Source organism: Lissotriton vulgaris, chromosome 5 (genome assembly GCF_964263255.1).
Source record: "Lissotriton vulgaris chromosome 5, aLisVul1.2, whole genome shotgun sequence".
NCBI classification, from domain to species: Eukaryota; Metazoa; Chordata; class Amphibia; order Caudata; family Salamandridae; genus Lissotriton; species Lissotriton vulgaris.
This window is the reverse complement of record NC_141693.1, coordinates 1,574,158,776-1,574,173,217: the sequence shown is the minus strand read 5'-3', so window position 1 is coordinate 1,574,173,217 and position 14,442 is coordinate 1,574,158,776. Positions and strand designations below refer to the sequence as shown.

The 14,442-nt window shown below is 45.9% G+C and overlaps 1 protein-coding gene across 7 annotated transcripts in view; it reads left to right on the top strand.

The window, feature by feature from the left end:
* The window catches only part of RBM23 (RNA binding motif protein 23), a 532,419-nt gene that overhangs the window by 103,455 nt on the left and 414,522 nt on the right, over positions 1-14,442 (top strand). For all 7 annotated transcript variants that reach the window (XR_015296038.1, XR_015296037.1, XR_015296040.1 and 4 more), the window contains exon 2: positions 6,237-6,346. Coding sequence is in view for 3 of the 7 variants with exons in the window: in XM_086923661.1 (XP_086779787.1) it covers positions 6,281-6,346 (66 nt within the window). In the remaining 4 variants the exon portion in view is untranslated. The remainder of the gene's footprint in view (positions 1-6,236; positions 6,347-14,442) is intronic.

The following is a 14,442-nucleotide window of genomic DNA, read 5'->3' as shown; positions in this document are numbered from 1 at the left end:
CAAACAGTGTAACAATGGGTCAACAGAAAAAATATAATGCAGCTATCTACATGACTGTGTGTGAGAGAGGGACACAATCCCTGAATCCCAAGTATTCTTGGTGAAAAATATGTTCCCATCAGATACCCGTCCTGTACCGCCCTACATCACTTGGGATCCTTCACCAGAAGGAAGTGGAAAGAACCACTTAGGATTAGGTAGGTTGTGGCCTAATCAAAGTGTGAAGGAATGTAGAGTGTGTGGGTTTAGACTTTATGAAGGTATCAGGGGGCACAAAGAATTAACAAAAAGCAGTGCATGAAGTGCTCAATGTGGCATGTGAAAGTGAAGGAATTAATATTGGGTTGTGGGAGTGGAAACAGAATTTAATGGGGTCCTACCCACACCCAAGGCTAAAAAACAGTGCAAGTAGTGGTAACAAATAACTACTCAGATTTTAACTAGGTCAGATCTGCTTGGTGTCTCTGGGTGTAGGCTGTGATAGGGCCCAAATTTGGCAACTGTCTACATTTGGGGAAATAAAGTGTTGATTTTGCTGGGTGAAATTTGATGTTTCTAGTAGAGTTTTGGAGTGTTTTGTATCACTGGCCTGAACCTAGCCACAGAAGTAGCATAGTGTACCGTTTTTTATTGGGAAACTCTTTGGAATAGTTGCACACTTGGTGTTGACAGTTGGATTCCTCTAAAATGTTTTATTCAGAATGTAAGCCATTCTGTAAGACAGAACACATGTTGCAAAAGGCCCTCTGAATCACACAATAGTATGGGCTACCCCAAATTCCAAGGTGTACAAATAACCACTGTTCCTGAACTCCGCTTTGTGTGCTTGTTTCAGAAATGCATAGGTTCCTTCATACTCCTTTTTTAGGTCACCCTGAGCCAGCGCATGCTATGCTCTGGCAAGACATTTAGGGAGTGGGCTTTCAACAGTCCTACCGCAGTTTTTGGGGTGTCATAGAGCCTGCGGATACGTGCACAATGACGAGCAGAGGCGCTATCTGGCTCTCCTCTCTCGTCAAGGTGCGCGCACATGGCTCGCGATCACTTTCAGTTTTGCCGCGCGCACCACTCGCAGGCTCATATCCTGCTCCCTCTCTCAGTTAACAGCCCCTACCCCGCCACAGAGCGCATCTCGCGGCCGCGCGTCTTGTTTTACTTTGCGTCTTGTTATTATTCCTGGCTAGTGTGTTAGTTCTAGTCACTTTATTCTGTTTGCAAAACCCTTGAACTCCTCAATCGTTGCTTGTGTTTTTCTATGTGTTGTGCGCTAAAATGTGTTGTTGTTTTTGGGAGCAGAGTCGGTTAGATTGTCCTACGACCAAACAACCATCTGCAACCAGATGTGCGGCTAATTGAAGTTGATGCTTTGTCTTTTGTAGCCGCTTGAGTTGCAGCAATTATACAGTTCGTTTTTATATTTGAGTTATTCTGCCATTGTCTTCAAAGCTTTATCCCTGCCAGGGTTATGGGGCGGTTATCACTCTGTGTGTGTTTGAAACAGATTGTAGCGCTCGGCATAAAACTTTTACAAATCTGACCTTTGCATTCTGTGAACTGCTACAGCCTTATTTGTGGATACTATGATACCCTTCCTCTTCAAAAAGACGCAGCTACAATTCAATATCATAACTTGTTTAAATGTCAAGGTTTAACTGGTAACATTTAGTAATTGTGCACTGAATTTCTCAAAAATCTCACAGTGAAATGGCATTGGTGAGGAAATGCAGTGTGTGTGTGGCTTATTTCACTGAATTTTCTGTGTGCTCAACGTTTGTTTTCAAGTGCCTGTGGTATGTGCCTGCCACTAAATGTTATTTAGCGGCGTCAGCCGGAAAGATAGCATTTACCTGAAACACATTTTCATTTGGCTCAATTAAACATAGACCTTTGTTGCAGTTGATTGTTATTGCTAGTGTCAACTTAAAACAATGCGGTTCAGTGTTGTCCGGTGCAAGTAAATTTTAAAAAACACGATTTCATGTTGCTAATTTATTAGCGTCACTGCTTCGCCGACATCTCTCATAAAAATGATACCCGCTCTACTAATGTTGTTGTTTCCAAAGCCCTAATAACGTAAATTTAAAACGCAGCTCTTGCCTTGGATAAAAAAAATACATAGGTCTTGGGGCGGCACATACACTCCTCTGTGCGTTAATCAGATTGCGGGAATTAGTTAAAGTTCACTGGGTTGTCGACAAATGTGAACAATTTTTTTTTTAAAGCTTTATCGGCCTGCGTTTTTTTATTGGTCACAGATTCTCAGAATTTTCGAGAAAGAAATGTGTTCAACCGAAATGTAATAAATGTATTATTCTGTAGTTATTTGCTCTTGCTCTTTAAAGTCTTATAAAACACAAGCCATTTATCCATGTGAACCACAACAATTGTGATGCTAAGTAGTGTCTGGAATTTTTTTTAAAAGTCTCTTTTAAATAATGCAGTAATTGGAAGCAGAAATGCAATGTCTTCTTCCCTTTTGTCCCGCCAAATTATACATTTTAACAGGTTCTCCCGAGACTATTAAAGTGTATTAGTTTACATCACACGTGGGTCCGCGGGCGCACAGATGCAGCGGGCTTGGTAGCTCGACTGCGTGCGCCTTTTAGTTTCTTCCCAGAGTCTGTGACCCAGTGCAAACTTTGCCCTGCCTCTCCCGGCAAGGATTGAAGGGAGCCCGAGCAGGTGACTGATGATCACTGTTAATACAGCCCTCAGACAATATGCAAATCAGTTTAGCAGGCCCCCCCCTTCCCCCCAGGAGCCAATGCAAATAGGCCCCCGTGATTGGGCGAGGCGCCGGGCCTGTGCCGGCGGCTTGGCTTTTGTTGTCGTCTCCAGCTCCAAGACGGTAAACGCTGCGGGCTTGTGAGGAAAGCGGAGCTCCACAAGAGGTGTTCCCTCTTTTAATATACACATCACCGCAAATATGGGTTTTAGGAAAACATTTCCCAAGTAGGAAGCTATTTCTAATGGGTAACTTTCCAAATACAAATGTTAGCGCTTCTGAACCCGATTCATAGATTCTGTTTGTATGTTTTTTTTCTCCTCAAGGCAGTACTTTAGAATTCATTTTCCACTTGCATGAATCTTCGCAGAAACCAAATAATGGTGCCTCCTACAGACGCTTCCATCGCATCCTCTTGTTTGCACCCTCCAGAGTGAATTTGCAGAGCACGCTTCCATGCCGTATCATGTTCGCGCGCTCACTTACAGGCATTGTATTACTTCTCCCACCCGACCCAGGGCTTGTTATTAAACCTTCTGGCCGCCAAAGATTGGAACATGCTCTCTTGTAAATGTAAATGTATTGGCATTTATATAGCGCACTACTTACCCGTAGGGTCCCAAGGCGCTTCGACCGCTGCGAAACCCTTCCTGGCTTCCCTGAGAGATGGTCCCTTAATGGGTATCTCCAGGGTGAGACCAGGCATCCCCGGCGGTCTGGTGGGGCCGTTAGTGAAGATGAGGCAAGCTAATGCCCAGAGTTGCCGAGTGTGATCGCTGATCAGAGTGGGCACCGAGGCGAGAGAATTATCGAGTCCGCTGACCCTGGTCCAGAAACCTGCCGCGCCGGGAATCGAACCCTGGTCCCGGGCCGTCCTCTGCTCTCGGGTCTGCCGCCTCTAACCAGTGAGCCACACTACTTCACTCTTCACCCATGTCCTCTGAAAATGTGTACCTCGATATCTGCAAAAAACTCAAGACATGGCTGATAGTCATATATGAGCTCCCTCTAAGCTATCCCCCCGAATCTCACAGCACCAGGGCACCCTATTTAGTATAATTTATCTCCTTATAAGCTCCCATTCCCTCCAGTGCCGGCGCTCGTTCCCTCCAGTTGCGGCGCCCGTGCCCTCCAGTGCCGCCGCCCGTGCCCTCCAGTCCCGCCGCCCGTGCCCTCCAGTCCCGCCGCCCGTGCCCTCCAGTGCCGGCGTCCGTGCCCTCCAGTTCCAGCGCTCGTGCAGTCCAGTGCCGGCGCCTGCTGTCCGCTGCCAGGCAGAAATCCCTCATGTCCGTAGTGTTAATATTTACATAGTGCGCACTCCGAGGGCTGCAAGGCTTCCAGTTATGGAGACGTTTTATGTGAAATGAAGGAACGAACGTGCCAACCACTGAATTGGCCTTTGTAACTGTGCCGCTGCATAATAATTCTCGTAATTAGGAGCTCCCGGACCACCCTCTGTGATTGGGGCATAGTTTTGTGAGGGCAACTCTGAATCTAGTCTTACCCCAGATTAGAGACGTTAGGAGTGAGTTCAGGTCTCTAATCAGTTTATCTGGCAACAGGAATTGGAGAGCTCCGAAGAAATACAACAGCCTGTGAAGCAGCAACATTTTAGATATGCCTATACATCCCATGGGAGAAAGTGGCAATTCCATCCAGAATGTCAAGGAAGAGTAAGCGTTGGCGATCTCCCTGCCCAGGTTTCCATCTATTAGATCCGCTTGGGAATTATATATTTGTATTCCTAAGTACTTGAATGAGTTGCAAGAACAGGTAAGTGAGGCATGTGGTAGGCCCTTCATTTGTTTAGGAGTCTGGGGCATCATTTGTAACAAGAGAGACTTTCCCCAATTCACCTTTAGGCCAGAGATGCAGCCATAGCGATCCAGCAGTTCTATTAGGCTATATAACACGGCCTGGTGGCCCCAGAGATATGTCAGTGCATCACCAGCGTCTACTCTACTGAGACAATATGCCATTGGTTGTGCGCTTTGAAGCCCCAGATGATGCCCCGACTGCAGAATGCACAGGCCAAAGGCTCCATCGCTAAGGTAAAAATAACTTGCGAAGGAGTTAATCATACGGCCTGTCTTGAAACATGCCTGCGGTGCGTTATATAACAGCCTGATTTATTGTTCGAACCAGGGGCCTATTCCCACTTATGCCGCTCTTAGATACTACCTCCCCAACATATGAATAAGTTACAGGAGTAAAGCACACTAAAAGTGTGAAGTCAAAGTTGAGAGGCCCTTCTGAAATGTATCTGCCAATCCAATAACTACAATTTAAAAGCATTTTTTTTAAAAGTCAGTTCCACAGTTAGCAAAAATAACAACTTAATTGTTCAACCTCAGTGAATTTTATGATCAGCAATGTCTCAAACTTATTCTCCTTTGAAGCATGTAATGATCAGTGATCGTTCCTCTTTCAGTGTACCACAAAACTGTCTGATTCATTGTGTGACCCATGTAACATTATGGAGTCACACTGCAACACACTAACCCACTGAGGTGGGTGTTCTGTTTCTACAGAAAACAGCAGTGGTCTGGGGGATCCAAGCACAGTGGAATCTTTTGGTGGTTGACAGCAAGCGTGCTTCACTCTTATCTGTTTCCCAGTGGGGAAATGCCTTTCCAAGTGCACACCTCTTCTGTTCTAATAAACAAAAAACTTACATTTCTTGTACTTCCTGTAGCCGCTAAGGACATCTTGGAAATAAGTTGGTCTGTAGAGACCCTGCAAATTTCACATTGAGGAAAGGTTGCTGGGGTGAATCGCGTAGCTCGTAGCCCAAATAATGTAGTAACCACACAGGGAGTTGTGGTGTATTCCAATGTGTTATTTTACTTGAAATTGCCCCAGCATTGAGTGACCACAAGATACTGCTCCCAAAAACATCGACATATCCTGCTTTAGTGCGTCAATCTCCACAACCCCTGCTACATATAATTTCACAGTGCATCCTACCAACACCCTTCTGGAAACATCTGAAGCAGGTCCACTTTTGAAGTGACAACCCAGTTCACTGCAAATGGGACACCACAGTCCCACACAGGCTCTGTGTTGTCTCTGAGGGGCCTCCTTGCTACTCTAACGTCTTTAGGATCCTTGCCCTGGTGTCTCTTGCCACCACTGTTACATTTTTAACACTCTGGACTATTCCTTTTCCACCCTGTCTCTTGCTCGGGTTCTTTCCTTTTCTTCAGGTGTCAACTGTCAACTCTTGCCTTTCCTGTCTCCAGTCGTGTGTCTTGGTCCTTTTACATTGTTTTCCCCTTACTTCTGCCTCATGTCTCTAACCAGTATCTTTTGGTGTCTATTTTCACCTTATTATCTTTACCTGGTCTATTGGCACCCTTCCCTGAATCATACCCCCACTTTCAACCCCTCTCTTAAGGCACTCGCTCTCTTCTATTTTTCGTCCCACCACTCTTCTTTCTTATATTTTGCGTTTCTCCTACTCTTCCTTTCCCTTCTGGTCAGTTCTCACCATTTTCCTATATCTTTTCAGATTTTCTTATTTACTGCCTGCACTCTTACAACATCGAAGCAATCATGGCCGCAGATGACTTTGACATCGTCATCGAAGCAATGCTGGAGGAACCATACAAGAACCGTGAGGTGAGTCTATTTAAGTGTGCCTAGATGCTTTATTTTCTAAAGTTTAGTGCAGCTGACTGGTATGTTGCCCAGAAGTGGGGAGGGGTGTGTTTTGTGAGGCCCTTTCTTGGGAACCTGGGGCCTTCAGTGGTTACTGGGCGGGTTATTTATTACATATGTCCTAAGCCTCGGTGGTGGTGCCCTCCATTTGCAAAGCCTAGAGTTATTCTTTGTGCGCTTGACTTGCAGGGTAGTGAGGATAATTTGTCAATACATAATTCATCGCGTGGAAGGCGTTACAAACTTTGAATACCTTGTGACTGCAATTAACAGTGAATACAACTTTTGTCCTGTCAGTGTTGCTCTTTTTTTTTAAAGGGAATGAGCAAATTTAACAGGTAAAGTGGGGATGATTTGAAAACTCTGTGTCTCATGTTCTAAGGCGCTCTAGATAAGACTGCAAACATGCACACATGATACAGATGTGGGGCTCTAGCCTCAGTTTTTGGGAACTACCACGCAACCACTAACTGGGTACTGTGGCTTAAAGGTTCTGCATCTTGGGATCTGCTTCTCAGTCAAGATTTTCTGGTTGTGGGGACATTCATGGAACTGGAAGTTGTCCTTCTGTCGCTGGGGACCCTACTACCCACCAGCAATGGTACTTGTTTAGGGTTAGGTGCGACTGCAGCTTCAGTATGATCACTGGAACATAAGGGCTGGATAGGTGCTTCAAACCAGTCAGCCAGCGGAAATTGAACCTTTGTGTGTGTAAAAGTGGTTGTCTTCTTGTGTCTTGGGCTGAAGAAAGCGGTTATAGAAAATTTATGGATAGGTAAGGATGATTTCTAACCCTTCACCTAACATGAAGGAGATGGAGCTCTACCTCAACTTAGTAGTTTTTGCTTCCTCATGGACACAAGATTGATCCATTGATATCCAGGATTTGTGTGTCCACATGAAGGTTCCTCTGTTGGCTGGGCCATGTGCAGATCTTCTAGAAAGTGTGGCATTTCTCCTGAAAGATTCGGTCCATTTGCTCAAAATGTTGACTGCACAGGATTTCCTTAATTTAGGCCCATTCTAAAATAAGAGGAACAATCCAGCTGAGATTTTAGAGCTACTTAATATGGCCATTGGTGTGTCCAAACGAAGAATGTGAAAAAGCAGTGGCTCTGGGAAGTCCAGTACTTGCACACCTCTAGTGGCCAGGGCAGGATTCTAGAACATGCCAGCTGCTGAGCCACATTCAAATGTTTGTGTGTGCCGCTTGTCCTGGAGTATCATCCTGTCCTTGTTGTTTGTCAAAGGTGTGGGTTTGTAAGCCCAGAATCGAACTAGTTTGAACAGATCGTGTGTTTTTTGTAGTTGCCTAAAATGGGGATGCATGAGTTTCACCCAAGAAGTGGTGACTTACACTGGGACAAACTACATTGGCTGGACCCCTTATCCACCAACCAGGACATCTTGTTATGTAGAATGGAGCCTGGGATAGTCTGTGAGCAGGAACAGTGTTCCTGCAGGTGAGTATTTCCGAGACGGACATCACCAGCTCAATGCAAAGGAGACTACTATTTATGCAACAGACTACCGGCAGTCCATCTATGAAACACATATTTCTTGTACATGTAACTTGCACCCTGCATTAATGTTCCAGGCGTATTAAAAAGACCTGTGCGTGATAACCTCCATCTCAGTTACACTACCTTCAATCATTGCGTTGCCTGGGATTGAAGGGATAGTAGTACTTTCATTTGGAAAGGGGGTGCAGTTTAGTGGCCTCTTCACAAAAACAAATCAGTCCGGTGGTGAGGCATAGTGCCGGCGAGCGCTGTAGCTCATAATCACGCCTCTGCCATCTCTTGGATGGTGTAAAATATCTAGAGGCTCAACCCATAGAACCTTGGATTGGACAGTGTAATACTATAGAAAGGCAACATTTCCAACCAGGTATTAACCGACAATTAAAAAAAAACTTGGATAATAATTACTCCAACTAGAGAGTGTATTCATACTGTGCAGTCTCTCAGAGAAACCTATCTGCATTTAACTTTATATAGCCATATATACAAAGGAGACCTTAAGAAACCTTAAATGTTGCAACAAAATGTATATGTATATATATTTATGGGAGGTCTGCAGAAGAGAATGCTCAGTGGAGTGAGTGGTCACACAGTGCAACCAAAAATTGCCTCAAAGTGAGTTCAATTGAAATTATCGATAGACATAAAAGGCAAGAAAATCCAAATGTGAAGTTATTCCGCAGGAGCATGTATAAGTAAAATAAAGTTAGAAAAGTTTCATTGTGTTTCCAGTATAATTGCAAAAAGTATTTCTGCCATGGAATATTGTCAGCATTTCCACCCTACAGTGGTTCCAGGGTCATCATCAGGACTTGAGGAGAAAAAAAACACTTCAACTGTGTTTATAGTTTGGGTCCCACTCCACCAACTGGCTTAAGTGATCAGTGCTGCCTGCCAATAGGATTTTCCTATCTGCTGATTTATCTCAAGCAGCTAATATGATAGAGAAATTCATGGCCATTAATCGACTTCTTTTTGAATGGGACTATGCTGTTAATCATTGATGGGATAAAAAGGTAATTCTTGTATATAATGCATTCAGTTGCCATGGATACGCCCAAGCCTCGCATGAAGAAGAAAAATTCAAACACCCTAATCCAATTCAACCCTGCACACCATATGTCGGGACTTCACAACCACAAGACTGCCTGGCAACATCCATGGTGGAACTGCTGATTGGGAGAGCTCCGCCTTCCCACTCCCTTTATCTGTTAGGCATTAGTCGCATTGGGGTGCTTTGAGGATTCTGGTACCTGCAAATAGAACTCCCCAGCACTCCAGCTCTTGTGAGTACTGTATAGACTAGATAACTGAACTCCTAATCCTGACACACCTGTGACTGGTGCCTACTTCGCCTTGAATCTAGCGACTTATACCATGTCCCCTCAATGGCTCCTTCCTTGACCCCGGTCCCACTTTTCTGATTTTGGCATGTGGGATATTGAGACTTTGACACTGTACGGGATCAGGACCAGGAGAGGTGGGAGGGAGCGACTCTGACACGTTGAATAAAGTTTTCAAAGAGGGTTTTATTTTTAAGTATGCTTTTCTCCATCTACTAGTTTGTCTAATGCGAGCAAACTCGTCTGGTTCCGTCCTGACTCCTTTGGGAAAAGATGAGAGTTCCAGGGCGTGTCTTCCACGCAGGTGCCGATAGTTCTCCAGACCGGAAGTGATCAGTGGTCGTCGGGGGCCAGGGTCCTCGACTCCAATCGTGCGTGGGAAGAAAATAAACAACAAGGAGTCAGGCTGACGACCTCGCAGGATGATAGGGGACCAGGGGGTGAGGGACACCGAGTGAAGGAGTACAACAAAACGTAAGCTAGTGCCTATTAGTGCTCGTGAAGGAAAAGGGACAGTGAGGCTACGCTTTTAGCAGTTTCACTCACTTACTGTACTATTCCGATTCACCCAGCCCGCCACTTTGCCCCGTACCTTAACAAGCCACACTCCTCCCGCGTGATTGTGGCGGGGCGATTCGCAGGACCGTTGGCCTCCTGGCTTGTTGTCCACTGCTGGGCTCGTTAGGGCTTCTTCTCTGCAGGGTTCCGGTTCCGCTCTTCGTCTCCGGCCTCGTCCGTCTTCTCCTTGGGAAACGCTGTCTGGCGCTTTCCTGATTCTGCCTTCTTTTGAGCGTGTGACGTTTCCGGTGGGTGGAGCCTCCTCTCCCTTGTCGGCAGAGTTAAAGGAGCCGTATTCGTCTTCAGCTTCGTGTCCCCAGGTTGCTTCTGAGCCTGCGCGAGTCCATTCGTCCAACCAGGCTGAGTCCGGCTGCTTGTCGGAAACAGAAAGGGGAACAGCTGACCACCAGTCTTTTAAGTTATCTGGACTGCATTTTCCAGTATTGTCGAACAAGAGTCCCACCCCTTCACAGACACTTAAGTTCTCCTGCTTAAACTCTAGAAGAATAGTATAGTATTATACCAAATTTCAAAGATTTAATTTCCCCTTGCATTTATCTTCTCCCTTTGTTATACATTCTGCCCCCTCCCTTGCTTCGCATTCACTCCATGTGTCCACAATTGGGCCATTACTGCCCTTGTAGTGACCCTCCTTGGCTTATATTACCTGTAGTATATTATCTCATATCAATATCCTGAAGAAAACAATTCAAAATGCTATAGCATTAAATGTGAACATCTTGACTTACTACTTGCTGTACCTTGCCACTAATATAGTACTTATCTAGGTAATGTACATCTGAGTTGGATACTGAAAAAAGACTGGCTGGGTAGTGTGGACTGTACTTGCGGGAATCACTATGCTGGACTATATACTATGACTTGAGTTTTATCTTCCAAGTGCTACAAGGTAGAGCTGTTGATTCGAAAATCTCAGCTGCACTCAGTTTAGAAAACAGAATGCTCCTCTGGTGCACTAAGCATCTCAAATTCCGCCCCATGAATGCAACACTAATGGTGGTGTTGCCGGTATTCTGCACATACACAGAACTATGCACAGGATTATGGGACCTCGGTGTATAGGAGCTAAGCCTTCCCACCACCCTAGTACCCACGAGCCCAGGACCGACTAGCTATAGTGTCTCACTCGCTCTCCTACACACTCAAGAAGACGCAAATGCATCCCCATAATATCAAAGTACGAGTTTGCAGCAGCAGCTGCATTAGCATGTTTTGTCTAGGTGCTGAGGACTAATCAGAACAGAATAACAAGAGGCGTTGTTTATCGATCTTGCTCACAATGTTCAGACTAAACTCCAGGAACAACGAGAGAACAAACTAACATTCCTCATGTGAAAGGCATATGCAGAGTTTTGCAAAAATAAAGCCTTGTAGTTACGTGCGCAAAAGCTGCATCATTGCTGCTGGGTTCATGCTAACTTGGTGATGCCGACAATGTCCCGATCAGCCTCGTGACAGTGGGGTCTGTGTATACCCACTGTTCCTCTAAATCAGCTTGTTGACTATCTTAACGGTTTTGGTTGCATGTGAATACACACCCACAATGATTTGATGCAACTTGAATATAAAACGTTATCCATTTAAAAATGCAAGGGGCCTGGCACGTTACATGGGATAAAAAAGTTATTCATGATGTTGTAGTTGACCTAGGTTAAGTGACATTGGTGATAAACCCAGTCACATGAAATGCAGCCTGCCTTTTAATTCTTCTCCCGATTGTCGTCCTGCCCCAGAGCGACAGGCGCCACCCTGACTTGTGGCAGGCTGCTCTTCATCTTCCTAGCTGAGACTTTATGGTTGTGACAGACTAGCCACTGCCATTGCTAGATGGGAGTTCATCTAGGAGATGTGGAGGTCAGAGGTCTCTATACTCTGGTGGACCGGCTCCATAGCAAATCTTTTGAAGCTTTGCACAGTCTGTCTGCCTCTAAAGCCCTAATGTAACTGTCAACTAATTTTGTGAGTTGCAGTTTCCTACAAGGCATTCTCTTGGCAACTCATTCTGGCTGGAATGGAACAAATGGCTTTTGTCTTTCTTCTGCCACCTCTACTGCCTCGAGTTCTGAGACAGATCAAAACAGACTGAGCACAAGACATCCTAATTGACACTGGCAGGGAGGGTGTGATATCCAGAGATCCTGAGCATTTACCCTCTCTACCCACTGAATAAGCTACTACTTCAGGAAGACTTCCTGTCACAGCAACAAGAGTGGATCCAGCACACCAGTCTCCACCACCTACACCTCCATGCTTGCAGATCGAGCAGCAGCAATTAAATGCTTTTCACTGGCTGGCCAAGGTGGTGGTTGTCCTCTATGTGGCTAGACACCCTTTCACAGTCTATTTATGTTGGACGATGGGACAGACATGTTCTTTGGTTTGGGGTCTGAAACACTGACTCCCTTCCAAACCAAATTTTTAGATGTGGGGTTTGTTTTTGTTCTTTTATTAGCTGTGTTATAACTTGCAGTGGGCACTTAAAAAATATATTTGTTGGATGTTTCGGCCATTCTGTGCATACCTGAACAACCCTGTGTAAGTTAATCTCTTCCACTACTGAAATGGAGCGCTGGTGTCTCCAGTTCACAATCTTGGGCTTTCTTGAGTCTGAGGTGGGAAGAAGCCACGCCTTCTTGGAGGCAGGCTATATATTGATGTCACCTGCACGGACGTGCTGGATTTCGACTGCCAGAGGGATTGCTCTCCCTGGGTGACTGAGCTTTGTACTTACCTTGTTTCCTCTTTCCAGCTGATTTCCTTGTATGCGCACTAGGTGCAAGGAGGTGCCTAGCTCCCACTTCTCGGTGGCAGCCATCTTAGTTCGGTCCACCAGAGTTTCCTTTCATTTCCGTGTTTGCGTATTAAGCGCAAGAAGGTGCCTGGCTCCCATTCCTGGTGGCGGCCATTTTAGGTCAGTCTACCGGCATTCCTACAGTGCTGCAGATCTCCTTTAGTTCTTATCTGGTTGGCACTATGTCAGGAGGACCACCTGGGTAGGGTCCTTACGACCAGAAAAGAGGACCAGTCCACAAAAATTGTCTCAATGAAAGTTATAGTCTTTATTTCTATGTGAGAAGTTTCAAGAGGAGTCGGAAACAGTCAGGTTGCCACAACACGCTTCAGTAACCAGCAGTGGAGGTTGTGGCCGGAAGACGGGACTCATTATCGTCCTTGGTGAGCAGGGAAAACGACATGCCATGGGTTAGTGGTTTGTTCAGTTTTAAGCTTTTTGAGTCAGGAGGGGTCTGTGAGGGATCACCACATACCACCACCTGGTGCAACCATATTTTAACGGTGCCTTCCCTCTAGGTACCTCCCTTCCCCACCCAGTGCCCCGAGAACCCCAGTAAACTGCGCCGTACCTTGTCCAGCCACACTCCTTCAGGAGAGTGGCGGGGCAGCTTGTGTTCTTGTTGACCTCCTGGTGTCTGCTTCTTTTCCTGACGGTCCTCTTGAGCTGTCTTTTCAAGGAACAGCTGATGCCTCTCGAACGCTGCTGGCCCCTTTTTCGGTTTCTCCCGTCCTCTGGCTCGCCTTCTCTCCCGATGGGACGTCCTCTTTCTCCGTGCTGTGCTCCTCCAATAGGACAGCAGGGAATGACGTCAGTAGCCGGAACTCCTCCTCCCGGACAGCTTGTGGAACGTTAAAGGGATAGTCCGCAGCCTGTAGGTGAAGCAGCATGACCTTGGGTTCAAAAGGCAGTGGGGTGCACAGTACCAGTTCTCAGAGTCTGTCCTTGAGCTCTTGACACACTAGCTGTTTTTAGGTCTCGGCCTATTTCCATTCCGCAGGAATGGAATAGGACAAGTCTACAGCAGTGAAACCAAGAGTTTCACCATGAGCCCAAAAAAGAGGTTTTTCACGAGTGCATGTGCTCAATCAAGAAAAAACCCCTAACCTGGGATCGTCGGGGTCCGGTTCTGAGGCAGGTCCTAGGTTCCAAGTGGGCTGAGAGCGTTGAGGGCGATGTGCCAGGCACGCTCCAACCCCCCTCCCGAGACCCATGGTGCAAGTAGCGCCAAATTTTAAAGTGCTGATACTCTCCTGATTTTGGAGGATTTTTGGGATTGAGCTATTCGCTCTCCTTTTTTCATGCACTTTTTTCACCTTTTATAATTTTCACTTTCACGCCCCCAGGTTAGGGTGGACGATTAGAGAGTCCATACCGCCGGGGTATAGTCCTGATGAATGCCTTGGTAAATTTATACCTCCCATATGGCAGAAACATGTTGACTGACTGATTTATTGTATTTCTCTGAATTGTACCATTCCTAAACCTTGGCAATTAAATTCAGACACATAATACCTGTAATACGTGTCTTAGGGATCACCCATTAAAAAAAATCTTTCTTGATACCCTCTTAGACACTTTTAATTTCACTCACCCTCACAACACGCCCCTCTTCACACAACCAGCTCCGCAGTCTTTCTGGCGTCGTAGCACACCAAAGAGGCACTCGGCCTCTTTGGTGGGGCCCGATGATGAAGCATGACACTGACCAGGTCGGTGTGTGAGGGCCTTCCTATTCACCCAAAGTGAGTGTGTGATCCTTATCTATCTCGCTCCAATCATGCTCGTTAACATCCACTGCTTCTAAAAAGGGTCACCTTT